Consider the following 22867-nt stretch of genomic DNA (forward strand, 5'->3'; position numbering starts at 1 on the left):
TATCATAATGAAACTCATTTACATAGTAATAGGGCCATACTGACCACATAAGCAATTTATGAACTTGTACTATGCAGTATAATTTGAAGAATTGGTATTAGGCACTTTAAAGAGCTCTACAATTCAGTAATGTGATTAAAGTGACCCCAGGCCTGGAAAACAAGGATGGCTGCACCATCTTCTCTGACTACCTGATGCACACTGTGCATTGGTATGCATCTTTATTCTAAGTCACTACATCTGCTTTAATTGATCATTACTGTCGAAATGAGTAGTGCTAGCCAGCCAGAACAGTATGCAGTGTTTTAGACTACCATTACTTGCTAATGCACAGTGTGCAACAGGTAGTCAGAGAAGGGGTTCATTAAAAATACCAGTAAGAGATTTCCATCTATACATCCCAACTCCCAATGCATATCATCATCTGGGTTGCTTCCTCAGGGAGTGTTAGGAATCGAACTAGAGACCTTCTGTGCTCCAGTCAGTAGCTCTCACTGCTGAGCTGTCCAGTCTGTGGACAGTTCCCTTGCATGACTCTCAGCCTTGTTCCATGATTCAAGTTATCTAGTTCCTGCCTCCTGGTCCTGACCCCACCTCTGTTCCTGATTGGGCTCAATATAAAAGCCTGACCCTGCCACTGGACCAGCGGGTCATTATTCTGCTCCACAGCATTGGTCAAGCTGCACTTCTACTTGCTCCTCTACTGTGGTTACAAGACCTCCTGATACCAACCTGTGGCTTCAATTCTGACTACAGTTCACGCCTCATCCATCTGTACTGCAAACCAAGACCTTCCGTTGCCGACTTCTGGCTTGCGTTCCGACTACACTACCCGTTAGTCCATCTGTACTGTAAACCGACAGCTTCCGTTACTAACTCCTGGCTCTTCCCTGACTACTCTCCAGACCTGCGGCTGCTACACCTGAGGCTCCACCTTAATGCCTGAAACAGCTCCAGAGCAAGAGTAGCCAGCCAAATGGCGATACATGTTGAGTGTTGGGATATTCTGTGCTTAACCCAGCATGCCATAGCTGGGCCCTTACAAGTTTTTCTTACAGTGGAAATTGAGTTTTCTGTCTATTTGATCAACTGATAAAGTATATAAGCGGACATCTCTTACTGGTATTTGTAAGTCCAATACACGTTGACCCTATATATTTACTTTTCTGTTGTTGGACATGAATATGTTGCTATAATTATTGTTTAGATATTATTAAACCATCATGAAGTGGTGTCTAGTAATATTGTATTAATGACAATTTATAAATATATATTGGGGTAACCTGTAAGGCTGGGTTCACACAGGGCGGATTTGCCGCGGTTTTACTGCAGCAGATCCGCCCGCGGCCGCTAATCTCGGGATTAGCCAGCCATGTGGATGAGATTTCTCAGAAATCTCGTCCACACGGGACGGCTAATCCGCTGCGGTAAATCCGGTGGAAACCGCGGCTGCGGCCGCTGCAGCTGCAGCCGCGGTTTCCAAAGATTGAGCATGTCTGTTTATCTTTTCTTTTTTGTTTATTTATGTCACGGCCGCGCTCTCCTCTATGGGAGCGCCGGCCGCAACGGAAAAGCAAGCGGCCGGGCCGCTTCAAAGCCGCCGCGGCTTAAACCGCGGCGGTTCTCCCGGCGGAAATCTCGTGGTTTTTGCTGCGGCCAAACCGCGAGATTTCCGACGGGAATACGCCCTGTGTGAACCCAGCCTAATGGTTATACTTTATCATATATATAGCCATGTTGTAGATATTCACATTTTTAGGATTTTTAAATGTTTTTATAGTGTTTGTCTTTGGTGCATATCATAAACTTTTGGATTTTTTTGATGCTTTATTGTGTAGTGTTGTGTATTTTCTAACACATTTATTTTTTGTAGTATGCATGTAGTCATTTTAATTACTAACTTTGGACTGGTAATGGTGCCAGGCACCTTTTGTAAAGTCTTTTTATTAAACTACACAATTCTATTTCAACTTGTTTTTATTAAACATTTTTGCATTAAACAGGGTTTTCATACTTTTACAAAACATATATATCCATATATCAAGCATGTTTATCAAAACATATATCTGTGTAGAAACATTTATATTCTTAAAGGGGTTGTCCCGCGCCGAAACGGGTTTTTTTTTTTCAACAGCCCCCCCCGTTCGGCGCGAGACAAACCCGATGCAGGGACCTAAAAAAAAATCCGCACAGCGCTTACCTGAATCCCCGCGCTCCGGTGACTTCTTACTTACCGGTTGAAGATGGCCGCCGGGATCTTCTCCCTCGGTGGACCGCAGCTCTTCTGTGCGGTCCATTGCCGATTCCAGCCTCCTGATTGGCTGGAATCGGCACGTGACGGGGCGGAGCTACACGGAGCCGCTCTCTGGCACGAGCGGCCCCATTCAGAAAAGAAGAAGACCCGGACTGCGCAAGCGCGTCTAATCTGGCGATTAGACGCTGAAAATTAGACGGCACCATGGAGACGAGGACACCAGCAACGGAACAGGTAAGTGAATAACTTCTAATAACTTCTGTATGGCTCATAATTAATGCACAATGTACATTACAAAGTGCATTAATATGGCCATACAGAAGTGTATAGACCCACTTGCTGCCGCGGGACAACCCCTTTAAGTTCTTAGGAAAACATTTCCTCTATCCTTGTCAATAGAATTTAAACATTAATATTGGTATGTGCTTTTCCTGACTTCTTCCTTCGTATGGAGGGTAAAGGGGAGAGGGAAAGGAGAGAAAAGAAAAAAAAAAAGAGGGGATGGGGGGGAACATGGGGTCACATTATGGGTCAAAAAAAACAAAGGAAGAAAAAGCAGAAACAAACCTTCAACATATTTCACCAACCTAACCAACCATGGACCAAGTTGACACCATTATTTTTTTTAAAATTTGTCTTCTGCGTCTCTCCTCCTGTATATAATTCCGAACTAAACTACACAATTCTAAAAAAATGGCACAAAAAGCTAAATACAACAGATTTACAGTCACATTTCATTAGAGTTGTTACAAAATTTGTATCCACTTTATTTTTCCCTTAACCTCATGAAAGAGATGATTTATGGTACAGTCATATTATATATTTCATATCCTCCTATTATATTCGCTAATTAATGATCTATCAAATTTATAATCAGAGTTGTTCTAGAGGAATAAATACGTGTGTTAATTATGAAATTCTGTTCACACAGAAGTTGAATATAACAAACTGCAGTGGAGACATATTTAAAGGAGACACAGTTTTGTTCTATGCCAGTCATTACTGCACCCAACTAACATCAGTGGACATAAGCTGGACTGGGGCCACTGATAAAGGCATCATTTTTCTCGTACAAGCCTCTACATGGTAGGTGAAGCTATAGAATGGAAGGAAGTTTAGATACATTATTGAATACAGTGGAATTCCTACAATGTGATCAAAAGCAAAAGACTGAGCAGAGATAATTGGTAGGGTGGTTTCACACCTGCACTCGAGGTTCTGCTTTCCTGCTCTGCTCAGGGAGCAGGAAAGGGGAATGAATCCCTGTGGCCCAATGGCTCCGTCTAAGGACGGAACCAAACAGTGAAGAACACACACCATTTGACTAGCGCTTTTTCTTTTGGTATCTTGAGACGGATCTGTGGTGGAACCTCCAACTTGAGGTTCCAGCTCAGAAATCAAACTACCCTTACAGAGACTTCTGTAAAAACAAAGCGATAGCAGTAGATTTAATGTTAGCAATTTAGTTAGTGTAGTCTACATGGAGGTTTTCCATCCTGATGTAAATGTCATATTATTTCCTAAAACAGTTTGATAATCTCGGATATTTACCAAGTCTCGTTGATGATAGATTTACTTATTCCAAAACGACTGCAAGTTATAGAGCAAACGCAGAACACATCCATAGAGATTTGTCTATAATCCTCTCCATTTGGGCAATGATGTGTAATCAGTGTGCTCAAAAGTATTGCCAAGATACTTCCCAAATATAGAAATAAGAACAAAGATCAGAAGGCAGCGCCCCAGAGTGGGAAGTAGTATTTATATTTATCAATTTTTAATAATATTTTAAACCCACCCTGACGTGACCGAGTTTCCACCGGTACGGCAAAGATCCAGGTAGGTAGAAATAACTGATGGTCTGATGGTTAAGGTGAGGAGTATACTGGCCACTGGTCCTTACGACATCACATCATGGAGAGCATCAAATGGGGATTCCGAATATATGGGTATACATCAGAGGGAGAAAGACAATAGCATAAACCAATAAAATTCCCAGGGCTCCAGTGAACAAACCCCAACAGACGTATAAATGTGAGGCACCCCTGTGAAGTAGGTCCTGCACATTTATACGTCTGTTGGAGTTTGTTCACTGGAGCGCTGGGAATTTTATTGGTTTATGCTATTGTCAAATATAGAAATAAGAATCCTTTATAGTTTCTTATTCTTTTTATGACATAAAACATACTTTGCATCATGTTCTATAGTTTTTTAGTGAAGAGAAGAGAAGGAGCACTAAATATAGAAAGTGTGCAAAAAAATAAAGTAATATCCTAGCACTTCCACCCTTCACTTCCCCCCTATTTTGATTGATATTACAATTAAAACAAAAAAGTCTTCTCTGGAGCATAGCCATGCCCCTTTCACTTCACTATTAAGTCTAGGTTGTAAAACAGTTGACTGGAGTCTCCCCTGTCTGCCCTGTCTTCAGTAAGACAAAAAGATTGTAAGGCCTCCCTAGCAATGTCCCCTCCCCTAAGTCATGCCCTCAGCCGGTGCCCAGCCAAAAGTGGAATAGGTCATTAATCCCTATTAGAGATGAGCGAGCACGCTCTGGGAAGGCAGATACTCGAGCAAGCATTGCTCTTCTCGGGTAACTGCATATTCATCCGAGCTAATGCACGGGGGTGGGAATGGGGGGTGATGTAAAGTGAGAGAGATCTCTCTTTCTCTCCCCACCTGCTCCTCCCCACTCAGCCCCCCCCCCCCCCCCGCATTTGCTCAGACGAGTATGCAGTTACCCGAGAAGAGCGATCTGCCTTTACCGGGTGTGCTCGCTTACCTTTAATCCCTATGTTCTCTGTAGGATTTCTATTACACTGTTTAGGAAGATGTAGAAAATTGTTCAGACTTGGAAACACTGAAAGCAAGCTTATTTCTGTTTATGTATTTATTTCTGTTTATTGTTTCTTTACGTACGAGTACAACAAGCTTTATTATAGCTTCTTTGAATGCTATGTCAACCCTTGCAACCGTTTGCATATTCTGGTTGTTCCAATGCATCTAAAATAAAAAAAATGAAGCTATTTAAAAAACATTAATTAAAAATATGCAACCTACAGCTTCTATATAGTATTGTTTTTTTTCTTCATTGAATGGCTGTAATTGGTTAACCCAGCGGCGGCTTTCATTGGCTGACACAGCGCCCGATTAACCAATCAGAGCATTAGCTTCCTGGAGGCAGGGTATTCAAGACCCGCTTTTAGGAAGAATTGCTCTGTTAGTTTGAAGGAGGACGCGGCTGCCTGCAGCAGCGACGGAGACCAGCGCGAGGGTCGGAACGCCGGTGGTAGGTGAGTATTTTTTGTTTTTTACATGTAGCCAAGCTAGGGCCTATTTTCGGGGGGAGGGGGCTTATATTTCAAGCCTCTCCCAAAACCGGGGTAGGTCTTACTATCGGGGAAACACAGAACGTAAAAGATTATGGAAAACTGCTATTTTGTTGGATTTTACTTTGAAATCTCGTAGGTGAACAATCTTAGCATTAATTCTAGTTTTAACAACTTTTACTGTATTAATTTACTGTATAGTACTTAAATAGTCACCTCAGTTTGAGACAACTTGTCTCCATGTGATAGCCAATTAGCAAAAGTACACGTCATTTTAGTTAAAATGTTGTTTTTGTGCTGAAAACCCCTCTTGCTGGCAGTAAAGGTTTCCCTTCCTTCAAATTTGCTGTTCACTTCCTAATATCAAGTGAAGTCCATCTCTAGTAACAGAGATATTGAGACAGAACTCGAGAAATTGAGGTGGGTGCTTTCTTATACTTCCCATAAAAGTCTACAGAGAGGAAAGGGGGAGTGGGAAGCAGCTGCAAAGGTAGAAAGACTCACACTGGCATGACTGTAGCGAATCGTAAGTGATCTTACTGTTTCATGGTTACTGAAATCACATTTACACTTCTCAGTCCTGCTGTATACTGTCTTCCCTGATGATGTTGTTTCTTTGTGTGTCCTACAGAGAATCAGGGAGCAGTATCTGCTGTTTTTTTGCAGGTGCAGGGTATAGAAGACATAGCAGTAGTCTTGATCCACCTGCTCAGAGAAAACTCAGAATTAGAGACACAGCCAACAGAGGGGAATACTAATGATAAATGCTATATACAAGTTACATTATTCCCACATATAGTGTTATTTCTCATGTGCACATGGCAGTTTATTCTGAAAAGTGATGTAATAGTTCGGGTACACTTTGAATGTGGATAAGATTAGTTATGGTTACTAGTTTATTAATATTACTATAACAACTATGCGATATGTTTTTTTTCTTGTTCGCTTAGTTTACAAAGTCTATCAATGAATGGCTGTAATATCACGGATAATGCCATCAATGCTCTACTGAAAAGACATTGTAAAAGGTAGGAATATACTGAAACAGTTTTTTTTATCCTAAAAGTGTTTCAACTTCCTGGAAAGTGATTGGGACTGTAAGGTGAATCCGGATGGACTTGGGCTAGTTAATGGTAGATTTAAAGTCTTTATAGGTTTCACATTGTCCACTAAGCCTCATAATAGGATGACCATTCTTGTTCTGTATAGATCTCATCTCTGCAGTCATCAGATGACAGTGCAATGTCCCAACTGCCACCTAGACACAATGCCCACACTGAGGAGATGCCGGGTAGAGTTGGCACTTGTCACGGTGGCTCTACCAGACTCCTTCCCGGAGGGACGTACGCAACCTCGGCCCAAGTACCGTTAGGCCTCTTCCAGGCAACGCTAGGACAGAGGTTCCCTCTATACGTGTGGTAGACTTGAGATTTGTCACGCGTGACGCCACCATTCCTTCTCACCGTACCTTGTACCTGGCAGATGAATGAAGAGAGTCCACACACACAGTTGAAACTTGATAACTCGGTCACTGGGAACGGGCAATGACCGGTGAACTTTACTTGAAGCTTTGCAAAGTACAGCTTTACACACCAGTGCAGGAAAGACAGAGACTGTGAGATCTGTTAGGAGACACAGTATGACACCAGTACTACAGGCCAAGTTATCTGTAAGGTACCGCTCCTGGACAGGGAACACTCCGGAGGAAGTTGGGGGTAGGAACACTCCACAGGCACTCACTCAGTACTTGAAGGCAGCTCTGCACGGCGGACTCCTCACTTCACTCTCTTTTCAGAGGTGGTTCCTGGCATAGAAGGACTCAGGATACCTCTCCTCTTCTTCCATCACTTCAGCACATGAGGGTTGACGGTACCCCCATGTGGCTGGCACTCCACTCTACTCTCAACCATTGAAGATCAGGAACTCACTACCACACCCCAATCACTCACATTTATAGGGTACAGACATCATGTGACTAGACAGATATTGATACTTTTCCAGAAATATCCCAGCCACTTTTAGACATTAATCTCTCACATGCTGCAGCTGTGCAATACACATAGCAGCAGACAAGAGACTTTGCACAGTGCATCCACATTGAAAACATGACATGTAGGACATTTATGGAGGGGCCAGAAATAGGTGTTTCGGGCCACTACAAAAAAATTACAATGAAGTGTAACACACAGGGGCTTACCTAAAGGCTCAGGGGCCTGGGTGCAAAAGTTCAGCTCGGGCCCCCCACCCTCCCCCCGGGCATCCACCCAACACACCCCCGAACCCATATCTAGATCGTGCTCCATACATGATCTAGCCCCTTGGCGTAATCTTTCCAAACATGACGCATTTCCTGCACATGCAAATTTGTTTGCAGCCCCGCAGGCCACTCTCACACACACCGCTTTTTACTGCTATTAGCGCGGTGTCCCGAGCGCCGTACTAACCGCAGTACTACATTCCAATTGATTTTAATGAGGTTACTCAATCCTGTGCTCGAACGCAGTGTTTCTAACGGTGCGATTTTCGAGAGCTGTCTGTTCTATTTTTGCGTTTTCGTGGTTTTTAACACATCTCATCACCTATCACAATGATGGGGTGCATTTAAAAGCGCTGTCAAACGCTGTAACCTGTGTTCAAAAAAGGCTGCTTCAAAATTTCTGGTAAAAATGACACAATTTCAAGCTGTGTTTTCTGAACATGTGTGTGAGAGCGGCCTTAGGGTGGTTCATGTTTTTGTTGTACTTTGGAAACCACAATTAAGAAAAACACATAAAAAACCTGCATGCAGTATTTAAAGACCGCATACGTTATTACGGAGCTGCAGACAATCAAAAACTGCATGTGGTTTTGATGCGTTTTTAATTGTGTGTAAAGTGTGAAATTATATACAGTAAGTCCAGGGACATGTATAACTTATACCAGAGATAGATAGATAGATATAGGGGCGTAACTATAGAGAGTGCAGGGGATGCAGTTGCACCCGGGCCCAGGAGCCTCAGGGGGCCCATAAGGCCTCTCCTCTTGATATAGGGAGCCCAGTACTATGAATAAAGCATTACAGTTGGGGGCCCTGTTACAGGTTTTGCATTGGGGCCCAGAAGCTTCAAGTTACGCCTCTGGATAGATAGATATGATGTTAGATAGATAGATAGATAGATAGATAGATAGATAGATAGATAGATAGATAGATAGATAGATAGATAGATAGATAGATAGATAGATATGAGCTAGTTAGATTGATATATAGATATGAGATATATATAAATAAATAGATAATAGGTATATATGAGATAGAATACAGATAGATAGCTAGATATGAGATAGGATATAGATAGATAAATAAATAGATCTGAGATAGATAGATATGAGATAGGATATAGATAGATAGATATACACACACATATGGACACATATCTCGGGGCCACTTCTCCATGTGGTAGCAGCAGCACAGGCAGACGCAGCAGCTACTGTCCAGCAGGAGGCAGGGGCAGTACAGGATCACATGATCACTGTGCCCTGTCGGCCCATGTGACTGCCTCCCTCCTCCTTCCCCCTGCTCTTCCCTGCTTCCTCTCAGGCTGGCCGTTCTGCCTGCCGCGGGATTGGAGCCTCGCTGCTGACAGAACACCCAGCCATTATTACACTGAATGTACTTATGTGTATGGCGGAAGGCAGCCCTGGGACCCCCTGAGCGCAGGGGCCCGATTCCCACCGCGACCCCAGCGACCTCTGACGCTACGCCTATATTAGAGCTGGGAGCAGACAACACAAGATCCAACATTGACAACAAGTGATGAATACAGATTACCTCCTCCCTCTCCCTATACAGGCATGTCTACACATCTAATAGAGCATACCCACAACTCTCCCTCATAGATGTCAGTAATTTTGGACTGAGGAGTCTTAGGGTGCCTGTCCATGGGCGGGCTTGAATTGCGTTTCCCGCGAGGAACGCAGTGAAAGCTCCCCATGGTGCTGCTAGGGAGAGCTCTTCCCCCCTGTCCATGAGCGGAGAATCATTGAGATTCTCTGCTCGCGGGCGGCAATACGCAGCATGCGTAGGATGAAATTGGTTCCAATCAAGCGCTGTCCACTGGGTATGGCATGGCGTTGCAAAATGGAGTGATAGCCTTCCTTATTCAGAATCCCTTTTACCCTGTACAAATCTCCCACCTTACCAGCACCAAAGCAACCCCAGACCATCACATTACCTCCACCATGCTTAACAGATGGCGTCAGGCATTCTTACAGCATCTTTTCATTTGTTCTGCGTCTCACAAACGTTCTTCTTTGTGATCCAAACACCTCAAACTTGGATTCATCCGTCCACAACACTTTTTTCCAGTCTTCCTCTGTCCAATGTCTGTGTTCTTTTGCCCATCTTAATCTTTTTCTTTTATTGGCCAGTCTCAGATATGGCTTTTTCGTTGCCACTCTGCCCTGAAGCCCAAAATCCCGCAGCCGCCTCTTCACTGTAGATGTTGACACTGGTGTTTTGCGGGTACTATTTAATGAAGATGCCAGTTGGGTACCTGTGAGGCGTCTGTTTCTCAAACTAGAGACTCTAATGTGCTTATCTTCTTGCTTAGTTGTGCAACGCGGCCTCCCACTTCTTTTTCTTCTCTAGTTAGAGCCTGTTTGTGCTGTCCTCTGAAGGGAGTAGTACACACCGTTGTAGGAAATCTTCAATTTCTTAGCATTTTCTCGCATGGAATAGCCTTCATTTCTAAGAACAAGAATAGACTGTCGAGTTTCAGATGAAAGTTCTCTTTTTCTGGCCATTTTGAGCGTTTAATTGACTCCACAAATGTGATGCTCCAGAAACTCAATCTGCTCACAGGAAGGTCAGTTTTGTAGCTTCTGTAACGAGCTAGACTGTTTTCAGATGTGTGAACATGATTGCACAAGGGTTTTCTAATCATCAATTAGCCTTCTGAGCCAATGAGCAAACACATTGTACCATTAGAACACTGGAGTGATAGTTGCTGGAAATGGGCCTCTATTCACCTTTGTAGATATTGCACAAAAAACCAGGCATTTGCAGCTAGAATAGTCATTTACCACATTACCAATGTATAGAGTGCATTTGTTTAAAGTTAGGACTAGTTTAAAGTTATCTTCATTGAAAAGTACAGTGCTTTTCCTTCAAAAATAAGGACATTTCAATGTGACCCCAAACTTTTGAACGGTAGTGTGTATATATATATATATATATATATATATATATATATATAATATATATTACACAAACACAAATACATACACACACAAACATACATATGCACTGGCTCATACCTATATGCACCTAAATGCCTTCCAAGTGCACCCACCAAACAAAATCACATTTCAGTTAATTTATGGTCATTCATTCATAATCATAATCTGTCCCAATTTAACCAGAAATTCAGGGCATTTTATATTGGTTACTCTGTTACGTACTTCTGTTAAGGAAAGATACAGATGGCCTCTTCCCATAAGGATAACATTGATTACTTGATGTGTTTTCCATTTCATCTTTGATTCAACATACTTGTACCGCTCTACATTCTTTACAAGAAGTGTTCCTAACTCATTGCTCTTCACTCGGGTCTATCTAGTTAATGCTTAATTTTCTTTCAGTAGCTAATTTTGTACATACAGCACACAAGCGCTGCGAAATATGTTGGCGCTATATAAATAAAATTTATTATTATTATTTAAATATTATTATTTAAAAATAATATTAAAAAAGTGTCTGGTCCTTAAGGTACAAAACAGCCTGGTCCTTAAAGGGTTAAAAAAAAGCTCTACAAAAGCTTGAATGACTCCCACCCAGGTAATCTGTTAGAAACAAGCTGAAATCCAAGATCCACCCTGCAAAACTACCATGTTCATGTGTACACATGCCTGTTATCTTTAGAGTCAAGGTCCACTTACATATTTCAGCGATTGCTGGTGGCCTGTAGTAATCATGTGGACATTATATTCCTGGTTCAGTGTTACTAAATGGTTATCCATGGTGGATACACCTGATGTTGCAAGATAGTACAGTGGCCAAAAGTAATACCTCCAGTGCTCTTAACATAGTGGTAGAGTTAATAGTTATATTCCTGTGGGCATTATGTATTGATTTTTGAACCAATTACTAGTAGTTTCAGGATAGGCCATCAATAGTTGATCAACTGGGGTCCCCTGCTTGGGACCTTGGACGATCAGCTGTTCGGGTGTCCACTGTCCGCACCACAACACAAGGTACTTAGCAGAAGCAGATAGCTCCGACCCCTGTGTGGTGGCTGGTGCTGGTAATTGCAGGCGCAGCTCTTGTTGATTTTAATGAAAGCTGATCAACTGTTGATGATGACCTATCCTGAGGCTAGGTCATCAATAGTATTTGCCCGGAAAACCCCTTTTAACTAGGTTGCAGAAGGCAGTTAATTGTTTGGTAGCCTGTGTTTAGAGAATTAAAACCCTCTCCAGCACAGTCACATGCTGTCAACCTAATGCATTTGGTAGGCAAATTAAATGATGTCCTTGCTATGTTACCTATTGACAAAGGAAATAGAAATCCATGGAATATTTACTTGGGTTAACAATGATCCCTAAGCAGTTGTACTTGTTTGTCTACATTACCTGCAGTCAAGGTATTGCATGCATTCTTCTAGTTGATCCGAAAGTAATAACATATACAAACTGGAAAAAGAAAGCAAAGAAAATACAAAAACAATTAAATTCGATTTGCAACCTGTGACCACGTGGATTCGCTACAGATCAGCTCTAATAAAAACAAACAAAGAAAAAAACAATAAAACATGAAAAACCAAGAATTTCAGTGTTCTCAAAATAATTAAACATTCTGCAGCGCAGTACTAATATATGTTTTTGTGTTTTGCAGTCTTATTAAATTAGAAATATTTGGCTGCCTCGCCCTAACAGCGAAATGCTTGATTTCTGTGGCTACTGAATGTGTGCATCTGGAGACCCTGAATATTGGAAGAATTCCCAAAGTAACTGATGCATGCCTGGCGAAGGTAGCGTCTAATTTACACAAGATCACTACTCTGAATCTGACCAGCCTTAATGTGGTAAGAGTTACTTCCATTCCATGAAGCGTTTATTTCTAGATCTGAACAGTTGGCATTCAGAGAGTCACTGATCATAGTGAATGTAGTAATCCATGCTCACCAAAGGGTCTTTCTTGTACCTCTGGGGCTCTCATGCTCTTGCTGCTAGTAGCCCAATAAGTTATGTTCCGTACTAAGGATATCTTAGTGAAACGTTTTGTGTAAGGTTCATAGTAAGTCTTTGCTCCTCATGTCTGCATTATTGTACATTCCATCAAATAGCTAGCGATTGATAGCTATCTGGGAATACACATTCATACAGGTGTAAGACAGGAAGCCCTATGGGCATACCCTATGTATAAGAAATACGTTTTTTATTGCTGACATTTATTGTTTCTGTAACTATTGTATATGCCCTCCCTCTGGAGTATTAGGGATTTTTTCAAGCATTATTTTAAATCGCATCTATATAGAACGAATGGAAGTGGTCACATGTGCAATTTTTAGAGGCGCTTAAAATTCGCACCTGCAAAAGATAGAACATATAGGTGTCAAGGGACGCGGTCACGCGATTTTTTTATGTGTGAAGTGCAATTTTTTTTACGCCCCTATACATGCGCGGAAAAAATCACTCATGTGACTGAGCCCTTAATGAGGCTTTTTTTTATAGATATGTTTATTATTTTGTTTTGATTTGTTATATTAAAAAAGGAGTCTATTTTTAATATTTTTGTAATAATTAAAAAATTTTATATAACTTATATCTTCCTTTTTTTGTTCCCATAGGGGACTTGAACATGTGACCATTTGATCACTTATTCAGTATACTTCAATATTTCAGTACACAGGCAAGCCTTAAAGGGATATTCTCAGCTGTTTGCTGGGGATCTGACTGCTGGGACTCCCAGCGATCCTGGGAACGAGCGTTCAGAAAATCATGTGTCACTGGCCACACATGTGCTGCTATTCAATTCAATGGGAGCTCCAGAGATAGACAAGCTTCTGTACGTGGCTATTTTTGATGCTTCCATTGAAGTGAATAGGGTAATGGCACATATCCATAGCCAACGCTGCATTCCTTAAAGAGGATATCCGGGGACATAACGTATATACTCGAGTATAAGCCGAGTTTTTAGAACAAAAAAATGTGCTGAAAAAGCACCCCTCGGCTTATACTCAAGTGAGGTAAAAAAGCAACAACTCAATACTCAGCTATCAGCTGCCGTCTGTGTCCCCGACGCGATGCTGTCCCCGGCGGTGCGGCCAGCTGCTGCAGTCTTTTCCCCGCTGTCTTCTCCATGGCTTGTTTTTAAAACCCCCGCTGTCAGCGCTGTGATTGGATCAAGCGCCGGCCAATCACAGCCGGTGTTTGATAAACCAATCACAGCCATTCAGTGATGTCATTCTGAATGGCTGTAATTGGTTTATCGAGCACCGGCCGTGATTGGTCGCACCGCCGGGGACAGCATTGCGCTGGGGACACAGACGCCGGCTGATAGGTGAGTATTGTTTTTTTTTTTTTACCTACTGTATACTCGAGTATAGCTAGGCTTATACTCGAGTCAATAAGTTTTACCAATTTTTTGTGGTAAAACCTATTGACTCGGCTTATACTCGGGTTGGCTAATACTCGAGTATATACAGTAGTTTTGTTCAAAAACTTCTTCAGCTCAGATTTTGCAGTAAAATCACAAAGTTCATTCTCACCCTTCCATGCTTCTTCCATTTTGCCGGGTCTCCGGTCCCTGCTGGTATTAAGGGAGCAGGGATGACGTCCCCAACAGAAGGGCCACGTGACCCATGCAGCCAATTACCAGCTCCCTTTGGGTTGTCATCATTCCCCTCCCGGAGGTGAACTGTAGCATAGGCGTGGAAGGGCGAATATGAACTCTGTGATTTTATTGCCATGGCTAAATAAATTGTTGACCAAAACTATGTTCCCATATTACCCCTTTAATGAATGCGTTGGACCATTGTTAGCGTAATCCGTGGGTTCCCAGCAGTCGGAACCCCATGATCAGCAAGTTATTCCCTCTCCTGTGGATAGGGGATAACTTGTGATTCTGGGAACAGCCCTTTAAACCATGGCAGGTTTGGGGGCCTTCATGAGGCACCAGTTTACCGTGGCAACTAAACAGCACTTCACGATCTCATCATGGGGGGGGGGGGGGGGGGTGCATTCAGGAGACAGAGGGACCCTTTCTCTGTGAAACCATTTAAATATCAGTTAACTTCGTCTGTGGCATCAAATAGATAAAGGCTGGGATCAGTGTTATCTCCAGTTCTTGGCTCTGAGGCTGGGTCTCAGCTGTCATAGACAGGCGGATGCAGCAGGCTCGCTCCATATAAACCCATGCAATCTAATGTACATGTATGTTGGATGTTGCCAAGGGGTTAATAGTGAACATTTAGAATTTTGCCTTGTAAAAACACATCTCTCAAACATTATGAAATAGGCTCATTTTGAGAAACTGATTGAATTGGGAATTTACGTAGTTGAAGCATTCACTGTGCTTTTATTATGTTTTGTGAGGAACATGCACGTTATGGCTTCCATGTCCTCGGAGGTCATCTTGTATTTCTAGCTCGCGTTCCCTCATTTTGATATTATCCATTCAATGAGTGACTAGTAGATTCACATAGTGTTCCCTGAACATTAAACTCAGAACTATGAACACTGGCGAGTTGGGAATAATTATAGAGTTATAAGCCATAGAAGCTCTAAACCATAAGTTATTGGTAAAAGCAGTAGAGGCAAGTAGATGACAACTATACAATGTATGGCTGCTTTGGGAAACTTTAGGTTACCAATATACCTTAAAGGGAACCTGTCAGGTCCACACAGCACCATAAACTAAGTTATGGTGCTACTAGTGGATGAGATAAGTGATGTATTTTTAATGCTCGCCCACTCCTGCGATCCAGCGGGTCGTGGAATACATTTTTAGGTTTTAGGATCGACATTCTTTAAATTACTGATCCATAATAGTCAATAAAATATTTGCCAGAAGTTGTTGATCACCTTCCTCTCAGGCAAAGTTCTTCATATGACTAGCTCTCTGGCTTTTTTCCCCCTCTGGCATTGTAGTGAAATGCCAGAGGAAAACTGATCCCATAGTTTGAGATTTTTTTATGGCAAAGCACATTTTGATGCTGGATGGCTCCTTGCACCAGAGAGAAAATCACAGCTTGAAGTGTTTTTCTGGCCATCTATGTCCAGCTATGCCGGAGCAGTGCTCAAAGTGCACCAAAGTGGCATCAGTTGTGTTTGGTTCTGGCTTAAAGCCACTGGCTGGACGCAATCGATATATGGGAACTCGGCCTTAATCTGTTTTACTTTATAGGTAAGGGATCGTGCAGTTCATCATATTGTAAAACAGTGCTCAGAGCTGGAGAATCTGACTCTCAGTTCCTGCTTACAAGTGACAGATGTCAGTCTAATGGAAATTAGCACCTATCGGACAACAATCAAGTAAGGGGAATCATTTAATTATTCATTTATCTCATTAATGTACAGAACTATTTTGCCTTAACATTTACTGAAAAGTCACTGGAATTTTGTGAACAGAACTGTTGCTTCAGAAAATGCTCATTACTTATCAAAATACATAGTTTATGTAAATAATAGATCTAGGTTTTAAAGATCTTGGCTCATAAATAATGCGAAGTCATTCTCCTTTCTTGGAAATTCTCCTGTGGCAAATGGGCAATGGTCAAACTGCCGTTTGGGCCACCATTGACAGCAGGCTGAATTACTGTTGCCAGAATGACAGAAGCCGCAATGGGACCTGATGGACCTCATTATAAGTCCCTGGGGTCTGTTTGATGAATCCAGCACATAGTATTAGGCCTACTAACTAGAGATGAGCGAACGTGCTTGTTAAGCACAATTACTCGATCGAGCATCGCTTTTTTCGAGGAACTGCCTACTTGGGCGAAAAGATTCGGGGGGTGCCGGGGGTCGCGGGGCGGCGGGGTGGAGCGGGGGGTAGAAGGGGGGAACAGGGAGGAGCTCTCTCTCTCTTTCCCCCCCACTCCCCACCACAACCCGCTCACCCCTGCTGCCCCCCGAATCTTTTCGCCCGATTAGGCAGTTACTCCTAAAAAGTTGTCCTAAACGAACACGTTTGCTCATCTCTACTACTAACTGATTAAACTATACAATGGTTGTGGTTATGTGGAATCCATATATACTATTATTTCTTTGCAAAGTGTGCCCAGTGTCAATATATCAGTGTTAATGTTATTCTATGCCATATTCAGATTCATGGTGGACCATTGGATGGGTGGTCCTCCGCTACCTGCGGTCCAGTCTTTCTCCCTCCCCATTTTTTGAAATTCACAATTACTGAAAATAGCCATATACTTACTGATACAGGAGGATGTATCAGTAAGTACATGGCCGTTTTCAGTGATTGTTTGTTTTTATATTTCCATTTCTGTGATACATTTATATTAGTGTAAAGACTCACAAAAAGTGAGGAGCCTTGACGATTGGCTTGTGAGCTCAAGTATTTTGGCCAGAATCCATCTAATACCTCGCATTTATTATTTATTATTCACATGCAGCGCGGCTTCTATACGCCCGGGGAGCCCAGGGTGACAGTACCAGTGTGGTTCACTTTTTGAGGTGCAGTTAATAGGTTGCTACCCTGCAGGGTGCACTACATGTATCAGAATGGTCTGTAACTCTGTATTTACTACTCTATGTAGGAGTATACACTAAGCAGCCACCGCCCTCTATATTAGGAGGTTGTGTGAGTGGCTGTCTCATTGGTGTCCTCCACAGGTGTAACTGGCTCCCTCATTTGGCACTTGGCTGCCTGCATGTTGAGGGGTGCAGACATCTGCCCTCCTGGATCAGTAATTATATGGCCATTTTCAGTGATTGCTTGTTTTTATATTTCCCTTTCTGTGATACATTTTTTTTAATTCTACCCCATTCCATGCTTAGTGATATCTTCACTGCAGACGTCATGTTTCACAGCGCTAGCCGACCGTGCATGCGTATGACGTCAGCCTAGTCTGAGGAATCGCAGTACATGGCCTTGCTGATTCTGTGCTGCACAAGCGCTGTGACAATGGGCTGATGCATTTTGAGCCTACCTGAGGAAATAATTTTGAGGGCCCTCTATCTATAGAAAACATGTCTATCTATACTTTTTATGGCAATGTAAATTCATTGTGCATACGGATATAATAGAATGTCCAATATTATTTCTAAATAAACTCATAAAAAAAACATCCTCAACAGAAAGACATTGGGGAATATTTATCAAAATTGGTGCAACACAAAAGTAGAGTAGGTGCTCATAGCAACCGGTCAGATTGTTATCAAACAGCCATTTGAAAGATGAAAACTGGAATCTGAATTGTTTCAATGGGCAATGCTGTGCATCTGAGACTCTAAATCACCATTACTGTATTAAAACTTGGGCTCATGGGAGAATTTGCCAATGGGCCTGTCTAAAGGACAATTTACACAACACGACTATGCCCAACTGCTACCCCAGCGACTATCACTCCTATGCTTTTAAACAGGAGCAATAGTCATTCTCTGAATGGAGAGATAGAACTGTGCGGGGTGTGTTCCGGCCCGCCCACCCCAATGCCAAGATTGAGCAACTCCTGTATACACGGCCAGACAGTCACTTGGCTTTTTAGGTGTATCCGACAAATGAGCGATTTGTTGCTAGTGCCCTCTAAGTGGCCACTTCTACACAGGACGACTATTTTCCCGAAATTGCGGTTTCCAGCGATAATTTGGACAATAATTAAAGGTACCTTAAGACCAGGTGCTTATATCTATCTTAAATGCTGGATTTCATCTAGCTTTGACTCTCCACTTTTTCGATAGTGCGTATGAAGCAAGATTTATTCATTTTTCATCCTTCAATTCAGGTATCTTGACTTAAGTGGATGTAAAAAGGTGTCAGATATCGGTATTCAAGCACTAGCAAGAAGCTGCCAACACCTCCGATATCTGGATCTGAGCTCAACCGGTGCAGGAAAACGAGGGTGAGTGTATTGTGTCTATTGGTGTTGTCGGCAATTGTGTATATACAGTAGAAGAACTCAAAACATCCATCAAATGTAATGACTTGTAGCATTGTTGAGGCCACGACACATACAAAAGCTCTCCTGCAAATCCTAAGCCGCTTTCTGCTGGAAGCCATCATTATTTTTTGGTTTTCTCTCTGAAATCATTGGGGAGCTCCTAAAATAGTAAACTGCATTCCTGGGTGTCAGCAAAATGTTGATAGGAAAGTATCATTATTAACACCGCATGCAGATAGAAGACGTGAGCGGTCACAAACTGGAGAGCGGAGAAAATGTCACAACAATACGGAATATTAAAATTAGTGAAAATGAAAGAGCGCTGTCATGTTTAATGGCTGCAATCTGTTTTGCTGCTAATTAGCGCTGGACTCGATGATTCCTGTGAAGAACACTTACCTCCATAGACAGATGTACGTCAATACATTCCAGGATAAGAGAGCAGCGTAATCAGGACGCTCTCTTTTTATCCTTAGAGAGGACTAATTAACATACAGAAATAAGAAAAGGACCCAAGTGCTGTTCAGAACCTTTTCAATTTTCTTTCGTGAATTGCAGAATACTAAGATTCAGGGATGTCAAAGAAGAGCTACTATGGCAACAGATGTCTTTTGGCTCTGTCCTACCTACTATGGATAATACAGAGGGCTGTACTTTTACCATGTATTTTCATATAAGGGCACTTTTGCATTGTGTCTCTTCTTTTACATTGTGTCCTCTGCCCAGACGGTGGACACCAGGCACTATGGTATCTGAGCCCCATCAGTGCAGCTATTGAAAGCTCATTACACAAACATACAAGGTAACAGCACAATTTAAATAATCGAATATATGACGATATTGGCTAAATATAAATAATCAATTTCATGTGTGCAGAAAGGGGGGCGATATAGACTCCGAGTTTGGAATCAGAAAGTTAAGCTATGTCTATACATATGGCATATACATATGTCTATACTAGAGTTGAGCGAACATACTCTGCCTAGCTTGATGCTCGTTCCAGTATTAGCGTACTCGATGGTGCTCGTTACTCGAACGAGCATCAAGCCGAGTTCGACCCCACCCCAGTTTTTGGCTCCTCCCCACTGTGGCGTGCCTGTTTTGGCCCCTCCCCACCGCGATGCAGCGCGTGTCAATGGCAAGTTTTTTGTCTGGCAGGCAGGGGAGAGAGAGAGACCTAGAAAAAAAAAAAAAGCTCGGGACCTGGCGTCCCACATACAAAAATGCTTGAGTCTCCCACTGTAGTCAATAGGGTTCGTTACTCGAGTAGAGCTCTCGAATTTTACGAAAAGCTCGACTCGAATAACGCGGACCCAAGCATTTGGGTGCTCGCTCATCTGTAGTCTATATATATAGCACTCCCATGTGTCCCTAGATTAATCTGGACAACTGAGATTAGTTTAGAAAAAACTAAAGAAGCAAATGAAAAAATAAGACATTAAAAAAATACATTGAAGGGTTTCAAATAGTTTTTATGGCAGTTTTTCAAGACAAAGCGAGAAGGGGATTCTAGATTAAAGGGGTTTTCCACGGAGAATACAATTGATGATGTATCCTCAGGTTAGGTCTTCAATAGTTGATCAGCTCGGGTTCTGTCTCTCCGGACCCCGACCCATCAGCTAATTGCACCACAATTAAACAGGGGTTGGAGTGGAAGAAATCTCTGCCCGGACCTTTGGGAAGTGGTCGGTGCTTGTAACTGCAAGGTCATCAGTAATATTCTCTCTGGAAAACCCCTCTAAGTCCATGATATGGACGAATTACTGTTGTGTGAATGAGGCTTAAAACTATATGAGATGTTGCATGCCAAAATGATATGTTGGATTCATTTGTTGCAGGGTATGCTTGCTAGCCAGCTACTGCCATGCCACCCTAGAATGCTTAAAACTCAATTTCTGCAAAGACGTTACAGCTGATGCCATTGAAAAACTCTGCAAATATTGTAAAAGGTACTATTTATTATAAAGCATATGTGCAAAGACAGAAGAAAGAACCTGTTTTCATTAACTTTGTGAAAGAGGTTGTCCAACCAATTGTCACCCTCCAAAAAGTGGGTTTACAAGCACAAACAGTGGCAAATAAAGCTCCATTAGACCATTACCTCATTTGCCATCATCAGTGCATTCCGTCTGCCCCGGTGCACCCGCTGACGCATATTTTTCTTTACATACATGACTTTCTGTTGCATCACATCCAGCCCAGCTCTCCCTTGCTATGCTACACTGTCCATCATCTGTTTCATCTTGCCTTTGCCAAGGTGTCCGATTGGGCATGTGCAGTGTGTGCTTCAGGTTGAGGAAGTGTGCATTGGCTAGACTCCTGTCCACTCTTCTACCTGATGCATATTCAACCTGGAGTTGAAAGGCATGGACAGGACCGGAAGATCACAGCATCACTGAGATGGGTGTAACATTGGCAGAGGGACAAAAAGTACTACAGCCCAAGGGCACGTGATAGACGCTGGAAGCGGGTGATCAATGTACTAAGTCAGCCCTATTGGTAATAGTAAGGCTGCTTTCACACCTACTTTAGGGCTCAGTTCAGGGTTTTCGTCTCTCTGCTCCATTTATGAAGGAGAGAAACTGGAATCAATCTGAATAAAAACTGATTTTTTTCCCCCCCATTGATTTTACTTGGGTTTCAAAAAAAAGAAAAAAGGAAATAAGGAAGATGGAATAAGTGGCACCGTGGAGGTATTATTCCATCTCCCTTATTTGCATATTTCCCAGAGGAGCATAAATGGCCTTTTGAGTCTCCTCACTCACCGTCTAGGTGCTCTCCCTAAGGAGAAAAGAAAGCGTTTCTGACCTCCCAAAAAACGAAACAAACTGAAAAACGGCACAGTCTGCAGCAAACTATACAGCTACACCAATTACTTCTAAATGCTCAGATCTATGGTATCAGAAGTTTTGTGCAGAAACTGTTTTAGAAAGGAAACAATTTTAGCAAAATAAAATTATTGCTTATATTTAGTTCTTACTTCATGTTTTTATTAGCCGTTGTTCACGCATATCATTAAGGATATACAGTATATGTATAAATTGTAGTTGCAGGTCAACATTTAACTAAAAAGCTACCCTTGGAAATCTGAGATTATAATGCTAAGTCTCATTTTACAGATACAGCAAGTATTAACTTGACCGTTAATGCATTATGATGACTTATCTGCAACGTACTACAATGATGAAAATCAAATTACCATGATGAGCCAGTCATGTTAACGACTGCTACATCTGTAGAAGAAGATAGAATTTTGGATCCATCCAGAAACAAGCCGCACCAGCCAGTCCCCATTGATTCTAATAGGGTCCGGATGGCTTCTGTCCTGCCCTCTGGCATTTTCCTGGACAGAATAGTGCAGCATGCTGTGTTGTTTCATCCAGGGTTTCAAGTCAGATTCCTGCCAGAGCGGGAGAGTTACCAAAAAAGTCCCAGATGACAAAATATAAAGCTGTTAGAAAAGTCAACCAAACACATAATATAATATATTCATCTTAAAAAATACCTTCATAGTTGACCAATACACACAAAGTAGATGTCCAGGTATGTATGCTACTGCCTCTGGATAATTCTTATCGGCCATTTATTTCCCTTTATTTCTCATTACCTTACCCCCATGCTTTATACTGCAGCTATTCTTACATTGGCTACTATGTATCAGCATAGACCCGCCACAAGCATATCAGGAAATCCGTTTGGGGGAAATTACTTTTGCCTGTTCTTTGGTTAAGATGATATGTTCTGTTTTTCAGGCTGAAGGTACTTCACCTCTATGGCTGCCGTGTGTCTCCCGACCTCGGGTACATCAAGAAGTTCAGCAAGTCATTTCAAATTCTTCATGACTTTTCTATACCAATGGCAAATATAATAGGGGAATAAGTGTCCCTTTACATTTCAAATGCTGTATAGTTTACAGTGTATATGTGTAATAAATGTTTTTCAGAAACGCTATACATTATCCATTCTATATGTGTGCGAATATTATAAAAATGGTGGCAAGAGTACTGCAGGTTGTATGCAGCGATCTTCCAACCTGGCAGCGCAGGAAACACATCAATAGCAACAGAAGTTAGGCCACCTTTTCACAAGCGCATGCGTATTTGCGTACGCCTGAGCATAATGTTTTTGTGGAATGGTTTATGCTTCTTTGCGTGCGCATCGGCGTATTTTACTGTACTTTTTGCACC

At 42.1% G+C, this 22867-nt stretch overlaps 1 protein-coding gene across 1 annotated transcript in view; it reads left to right on the top strand.

Annotated features, from left to right (window-relative positions):
* Positions 1-22623, top strand: part of LOC136628318 (uncharacterized) — a 77157-nt gene extending 54534 nt beyond the window's left edge. The window contains exons 8-14 of the mRNA XM_066604125.1: positions 3186-3340; positions 6534-6611; positions 12455-12644; positions 15968-16095; positions 18525-18641; positions 20519-20629; positions 22433-22623. Of these exons, the coding sequence (XP_066460222.1) occupies positions 3186-3340; positions 6534-6611; positions 12455-12644; positions 15968-16095; positions 18525-18641; positions 20519-20629; positions 22433-22559 (906 nt within the window). The 3' untranslated portion in view covers positions 22560-22623. The remainder of the gene's footprint in view (positions 1-3185; positions 3341-6533; positions 6612-12454; positions 12645-15967; positions 16096-18524; positions 18642-20518; positions 20630-22432) is intronic.
* Positions 22624-22867: the final 244 nt, after the last annotated feature.

This window comes from Eleutherodactylus coqui, chromosome 5 (genome assembly GCF_035609145.1).
Source record: "Eleutherodactylus coqui strain aEleCoq1 chromosome 5, aEleCoq1.hap1, whole genome shotgun sequence".
In the NCBI taxonomy this organism is placed as follows: Eukaryota; Metazoa; Chordata; class Amphibia; order Anura; family Eleutherodactylidae; genus Eleutherodactylus; species Eleutherodactylus coqui.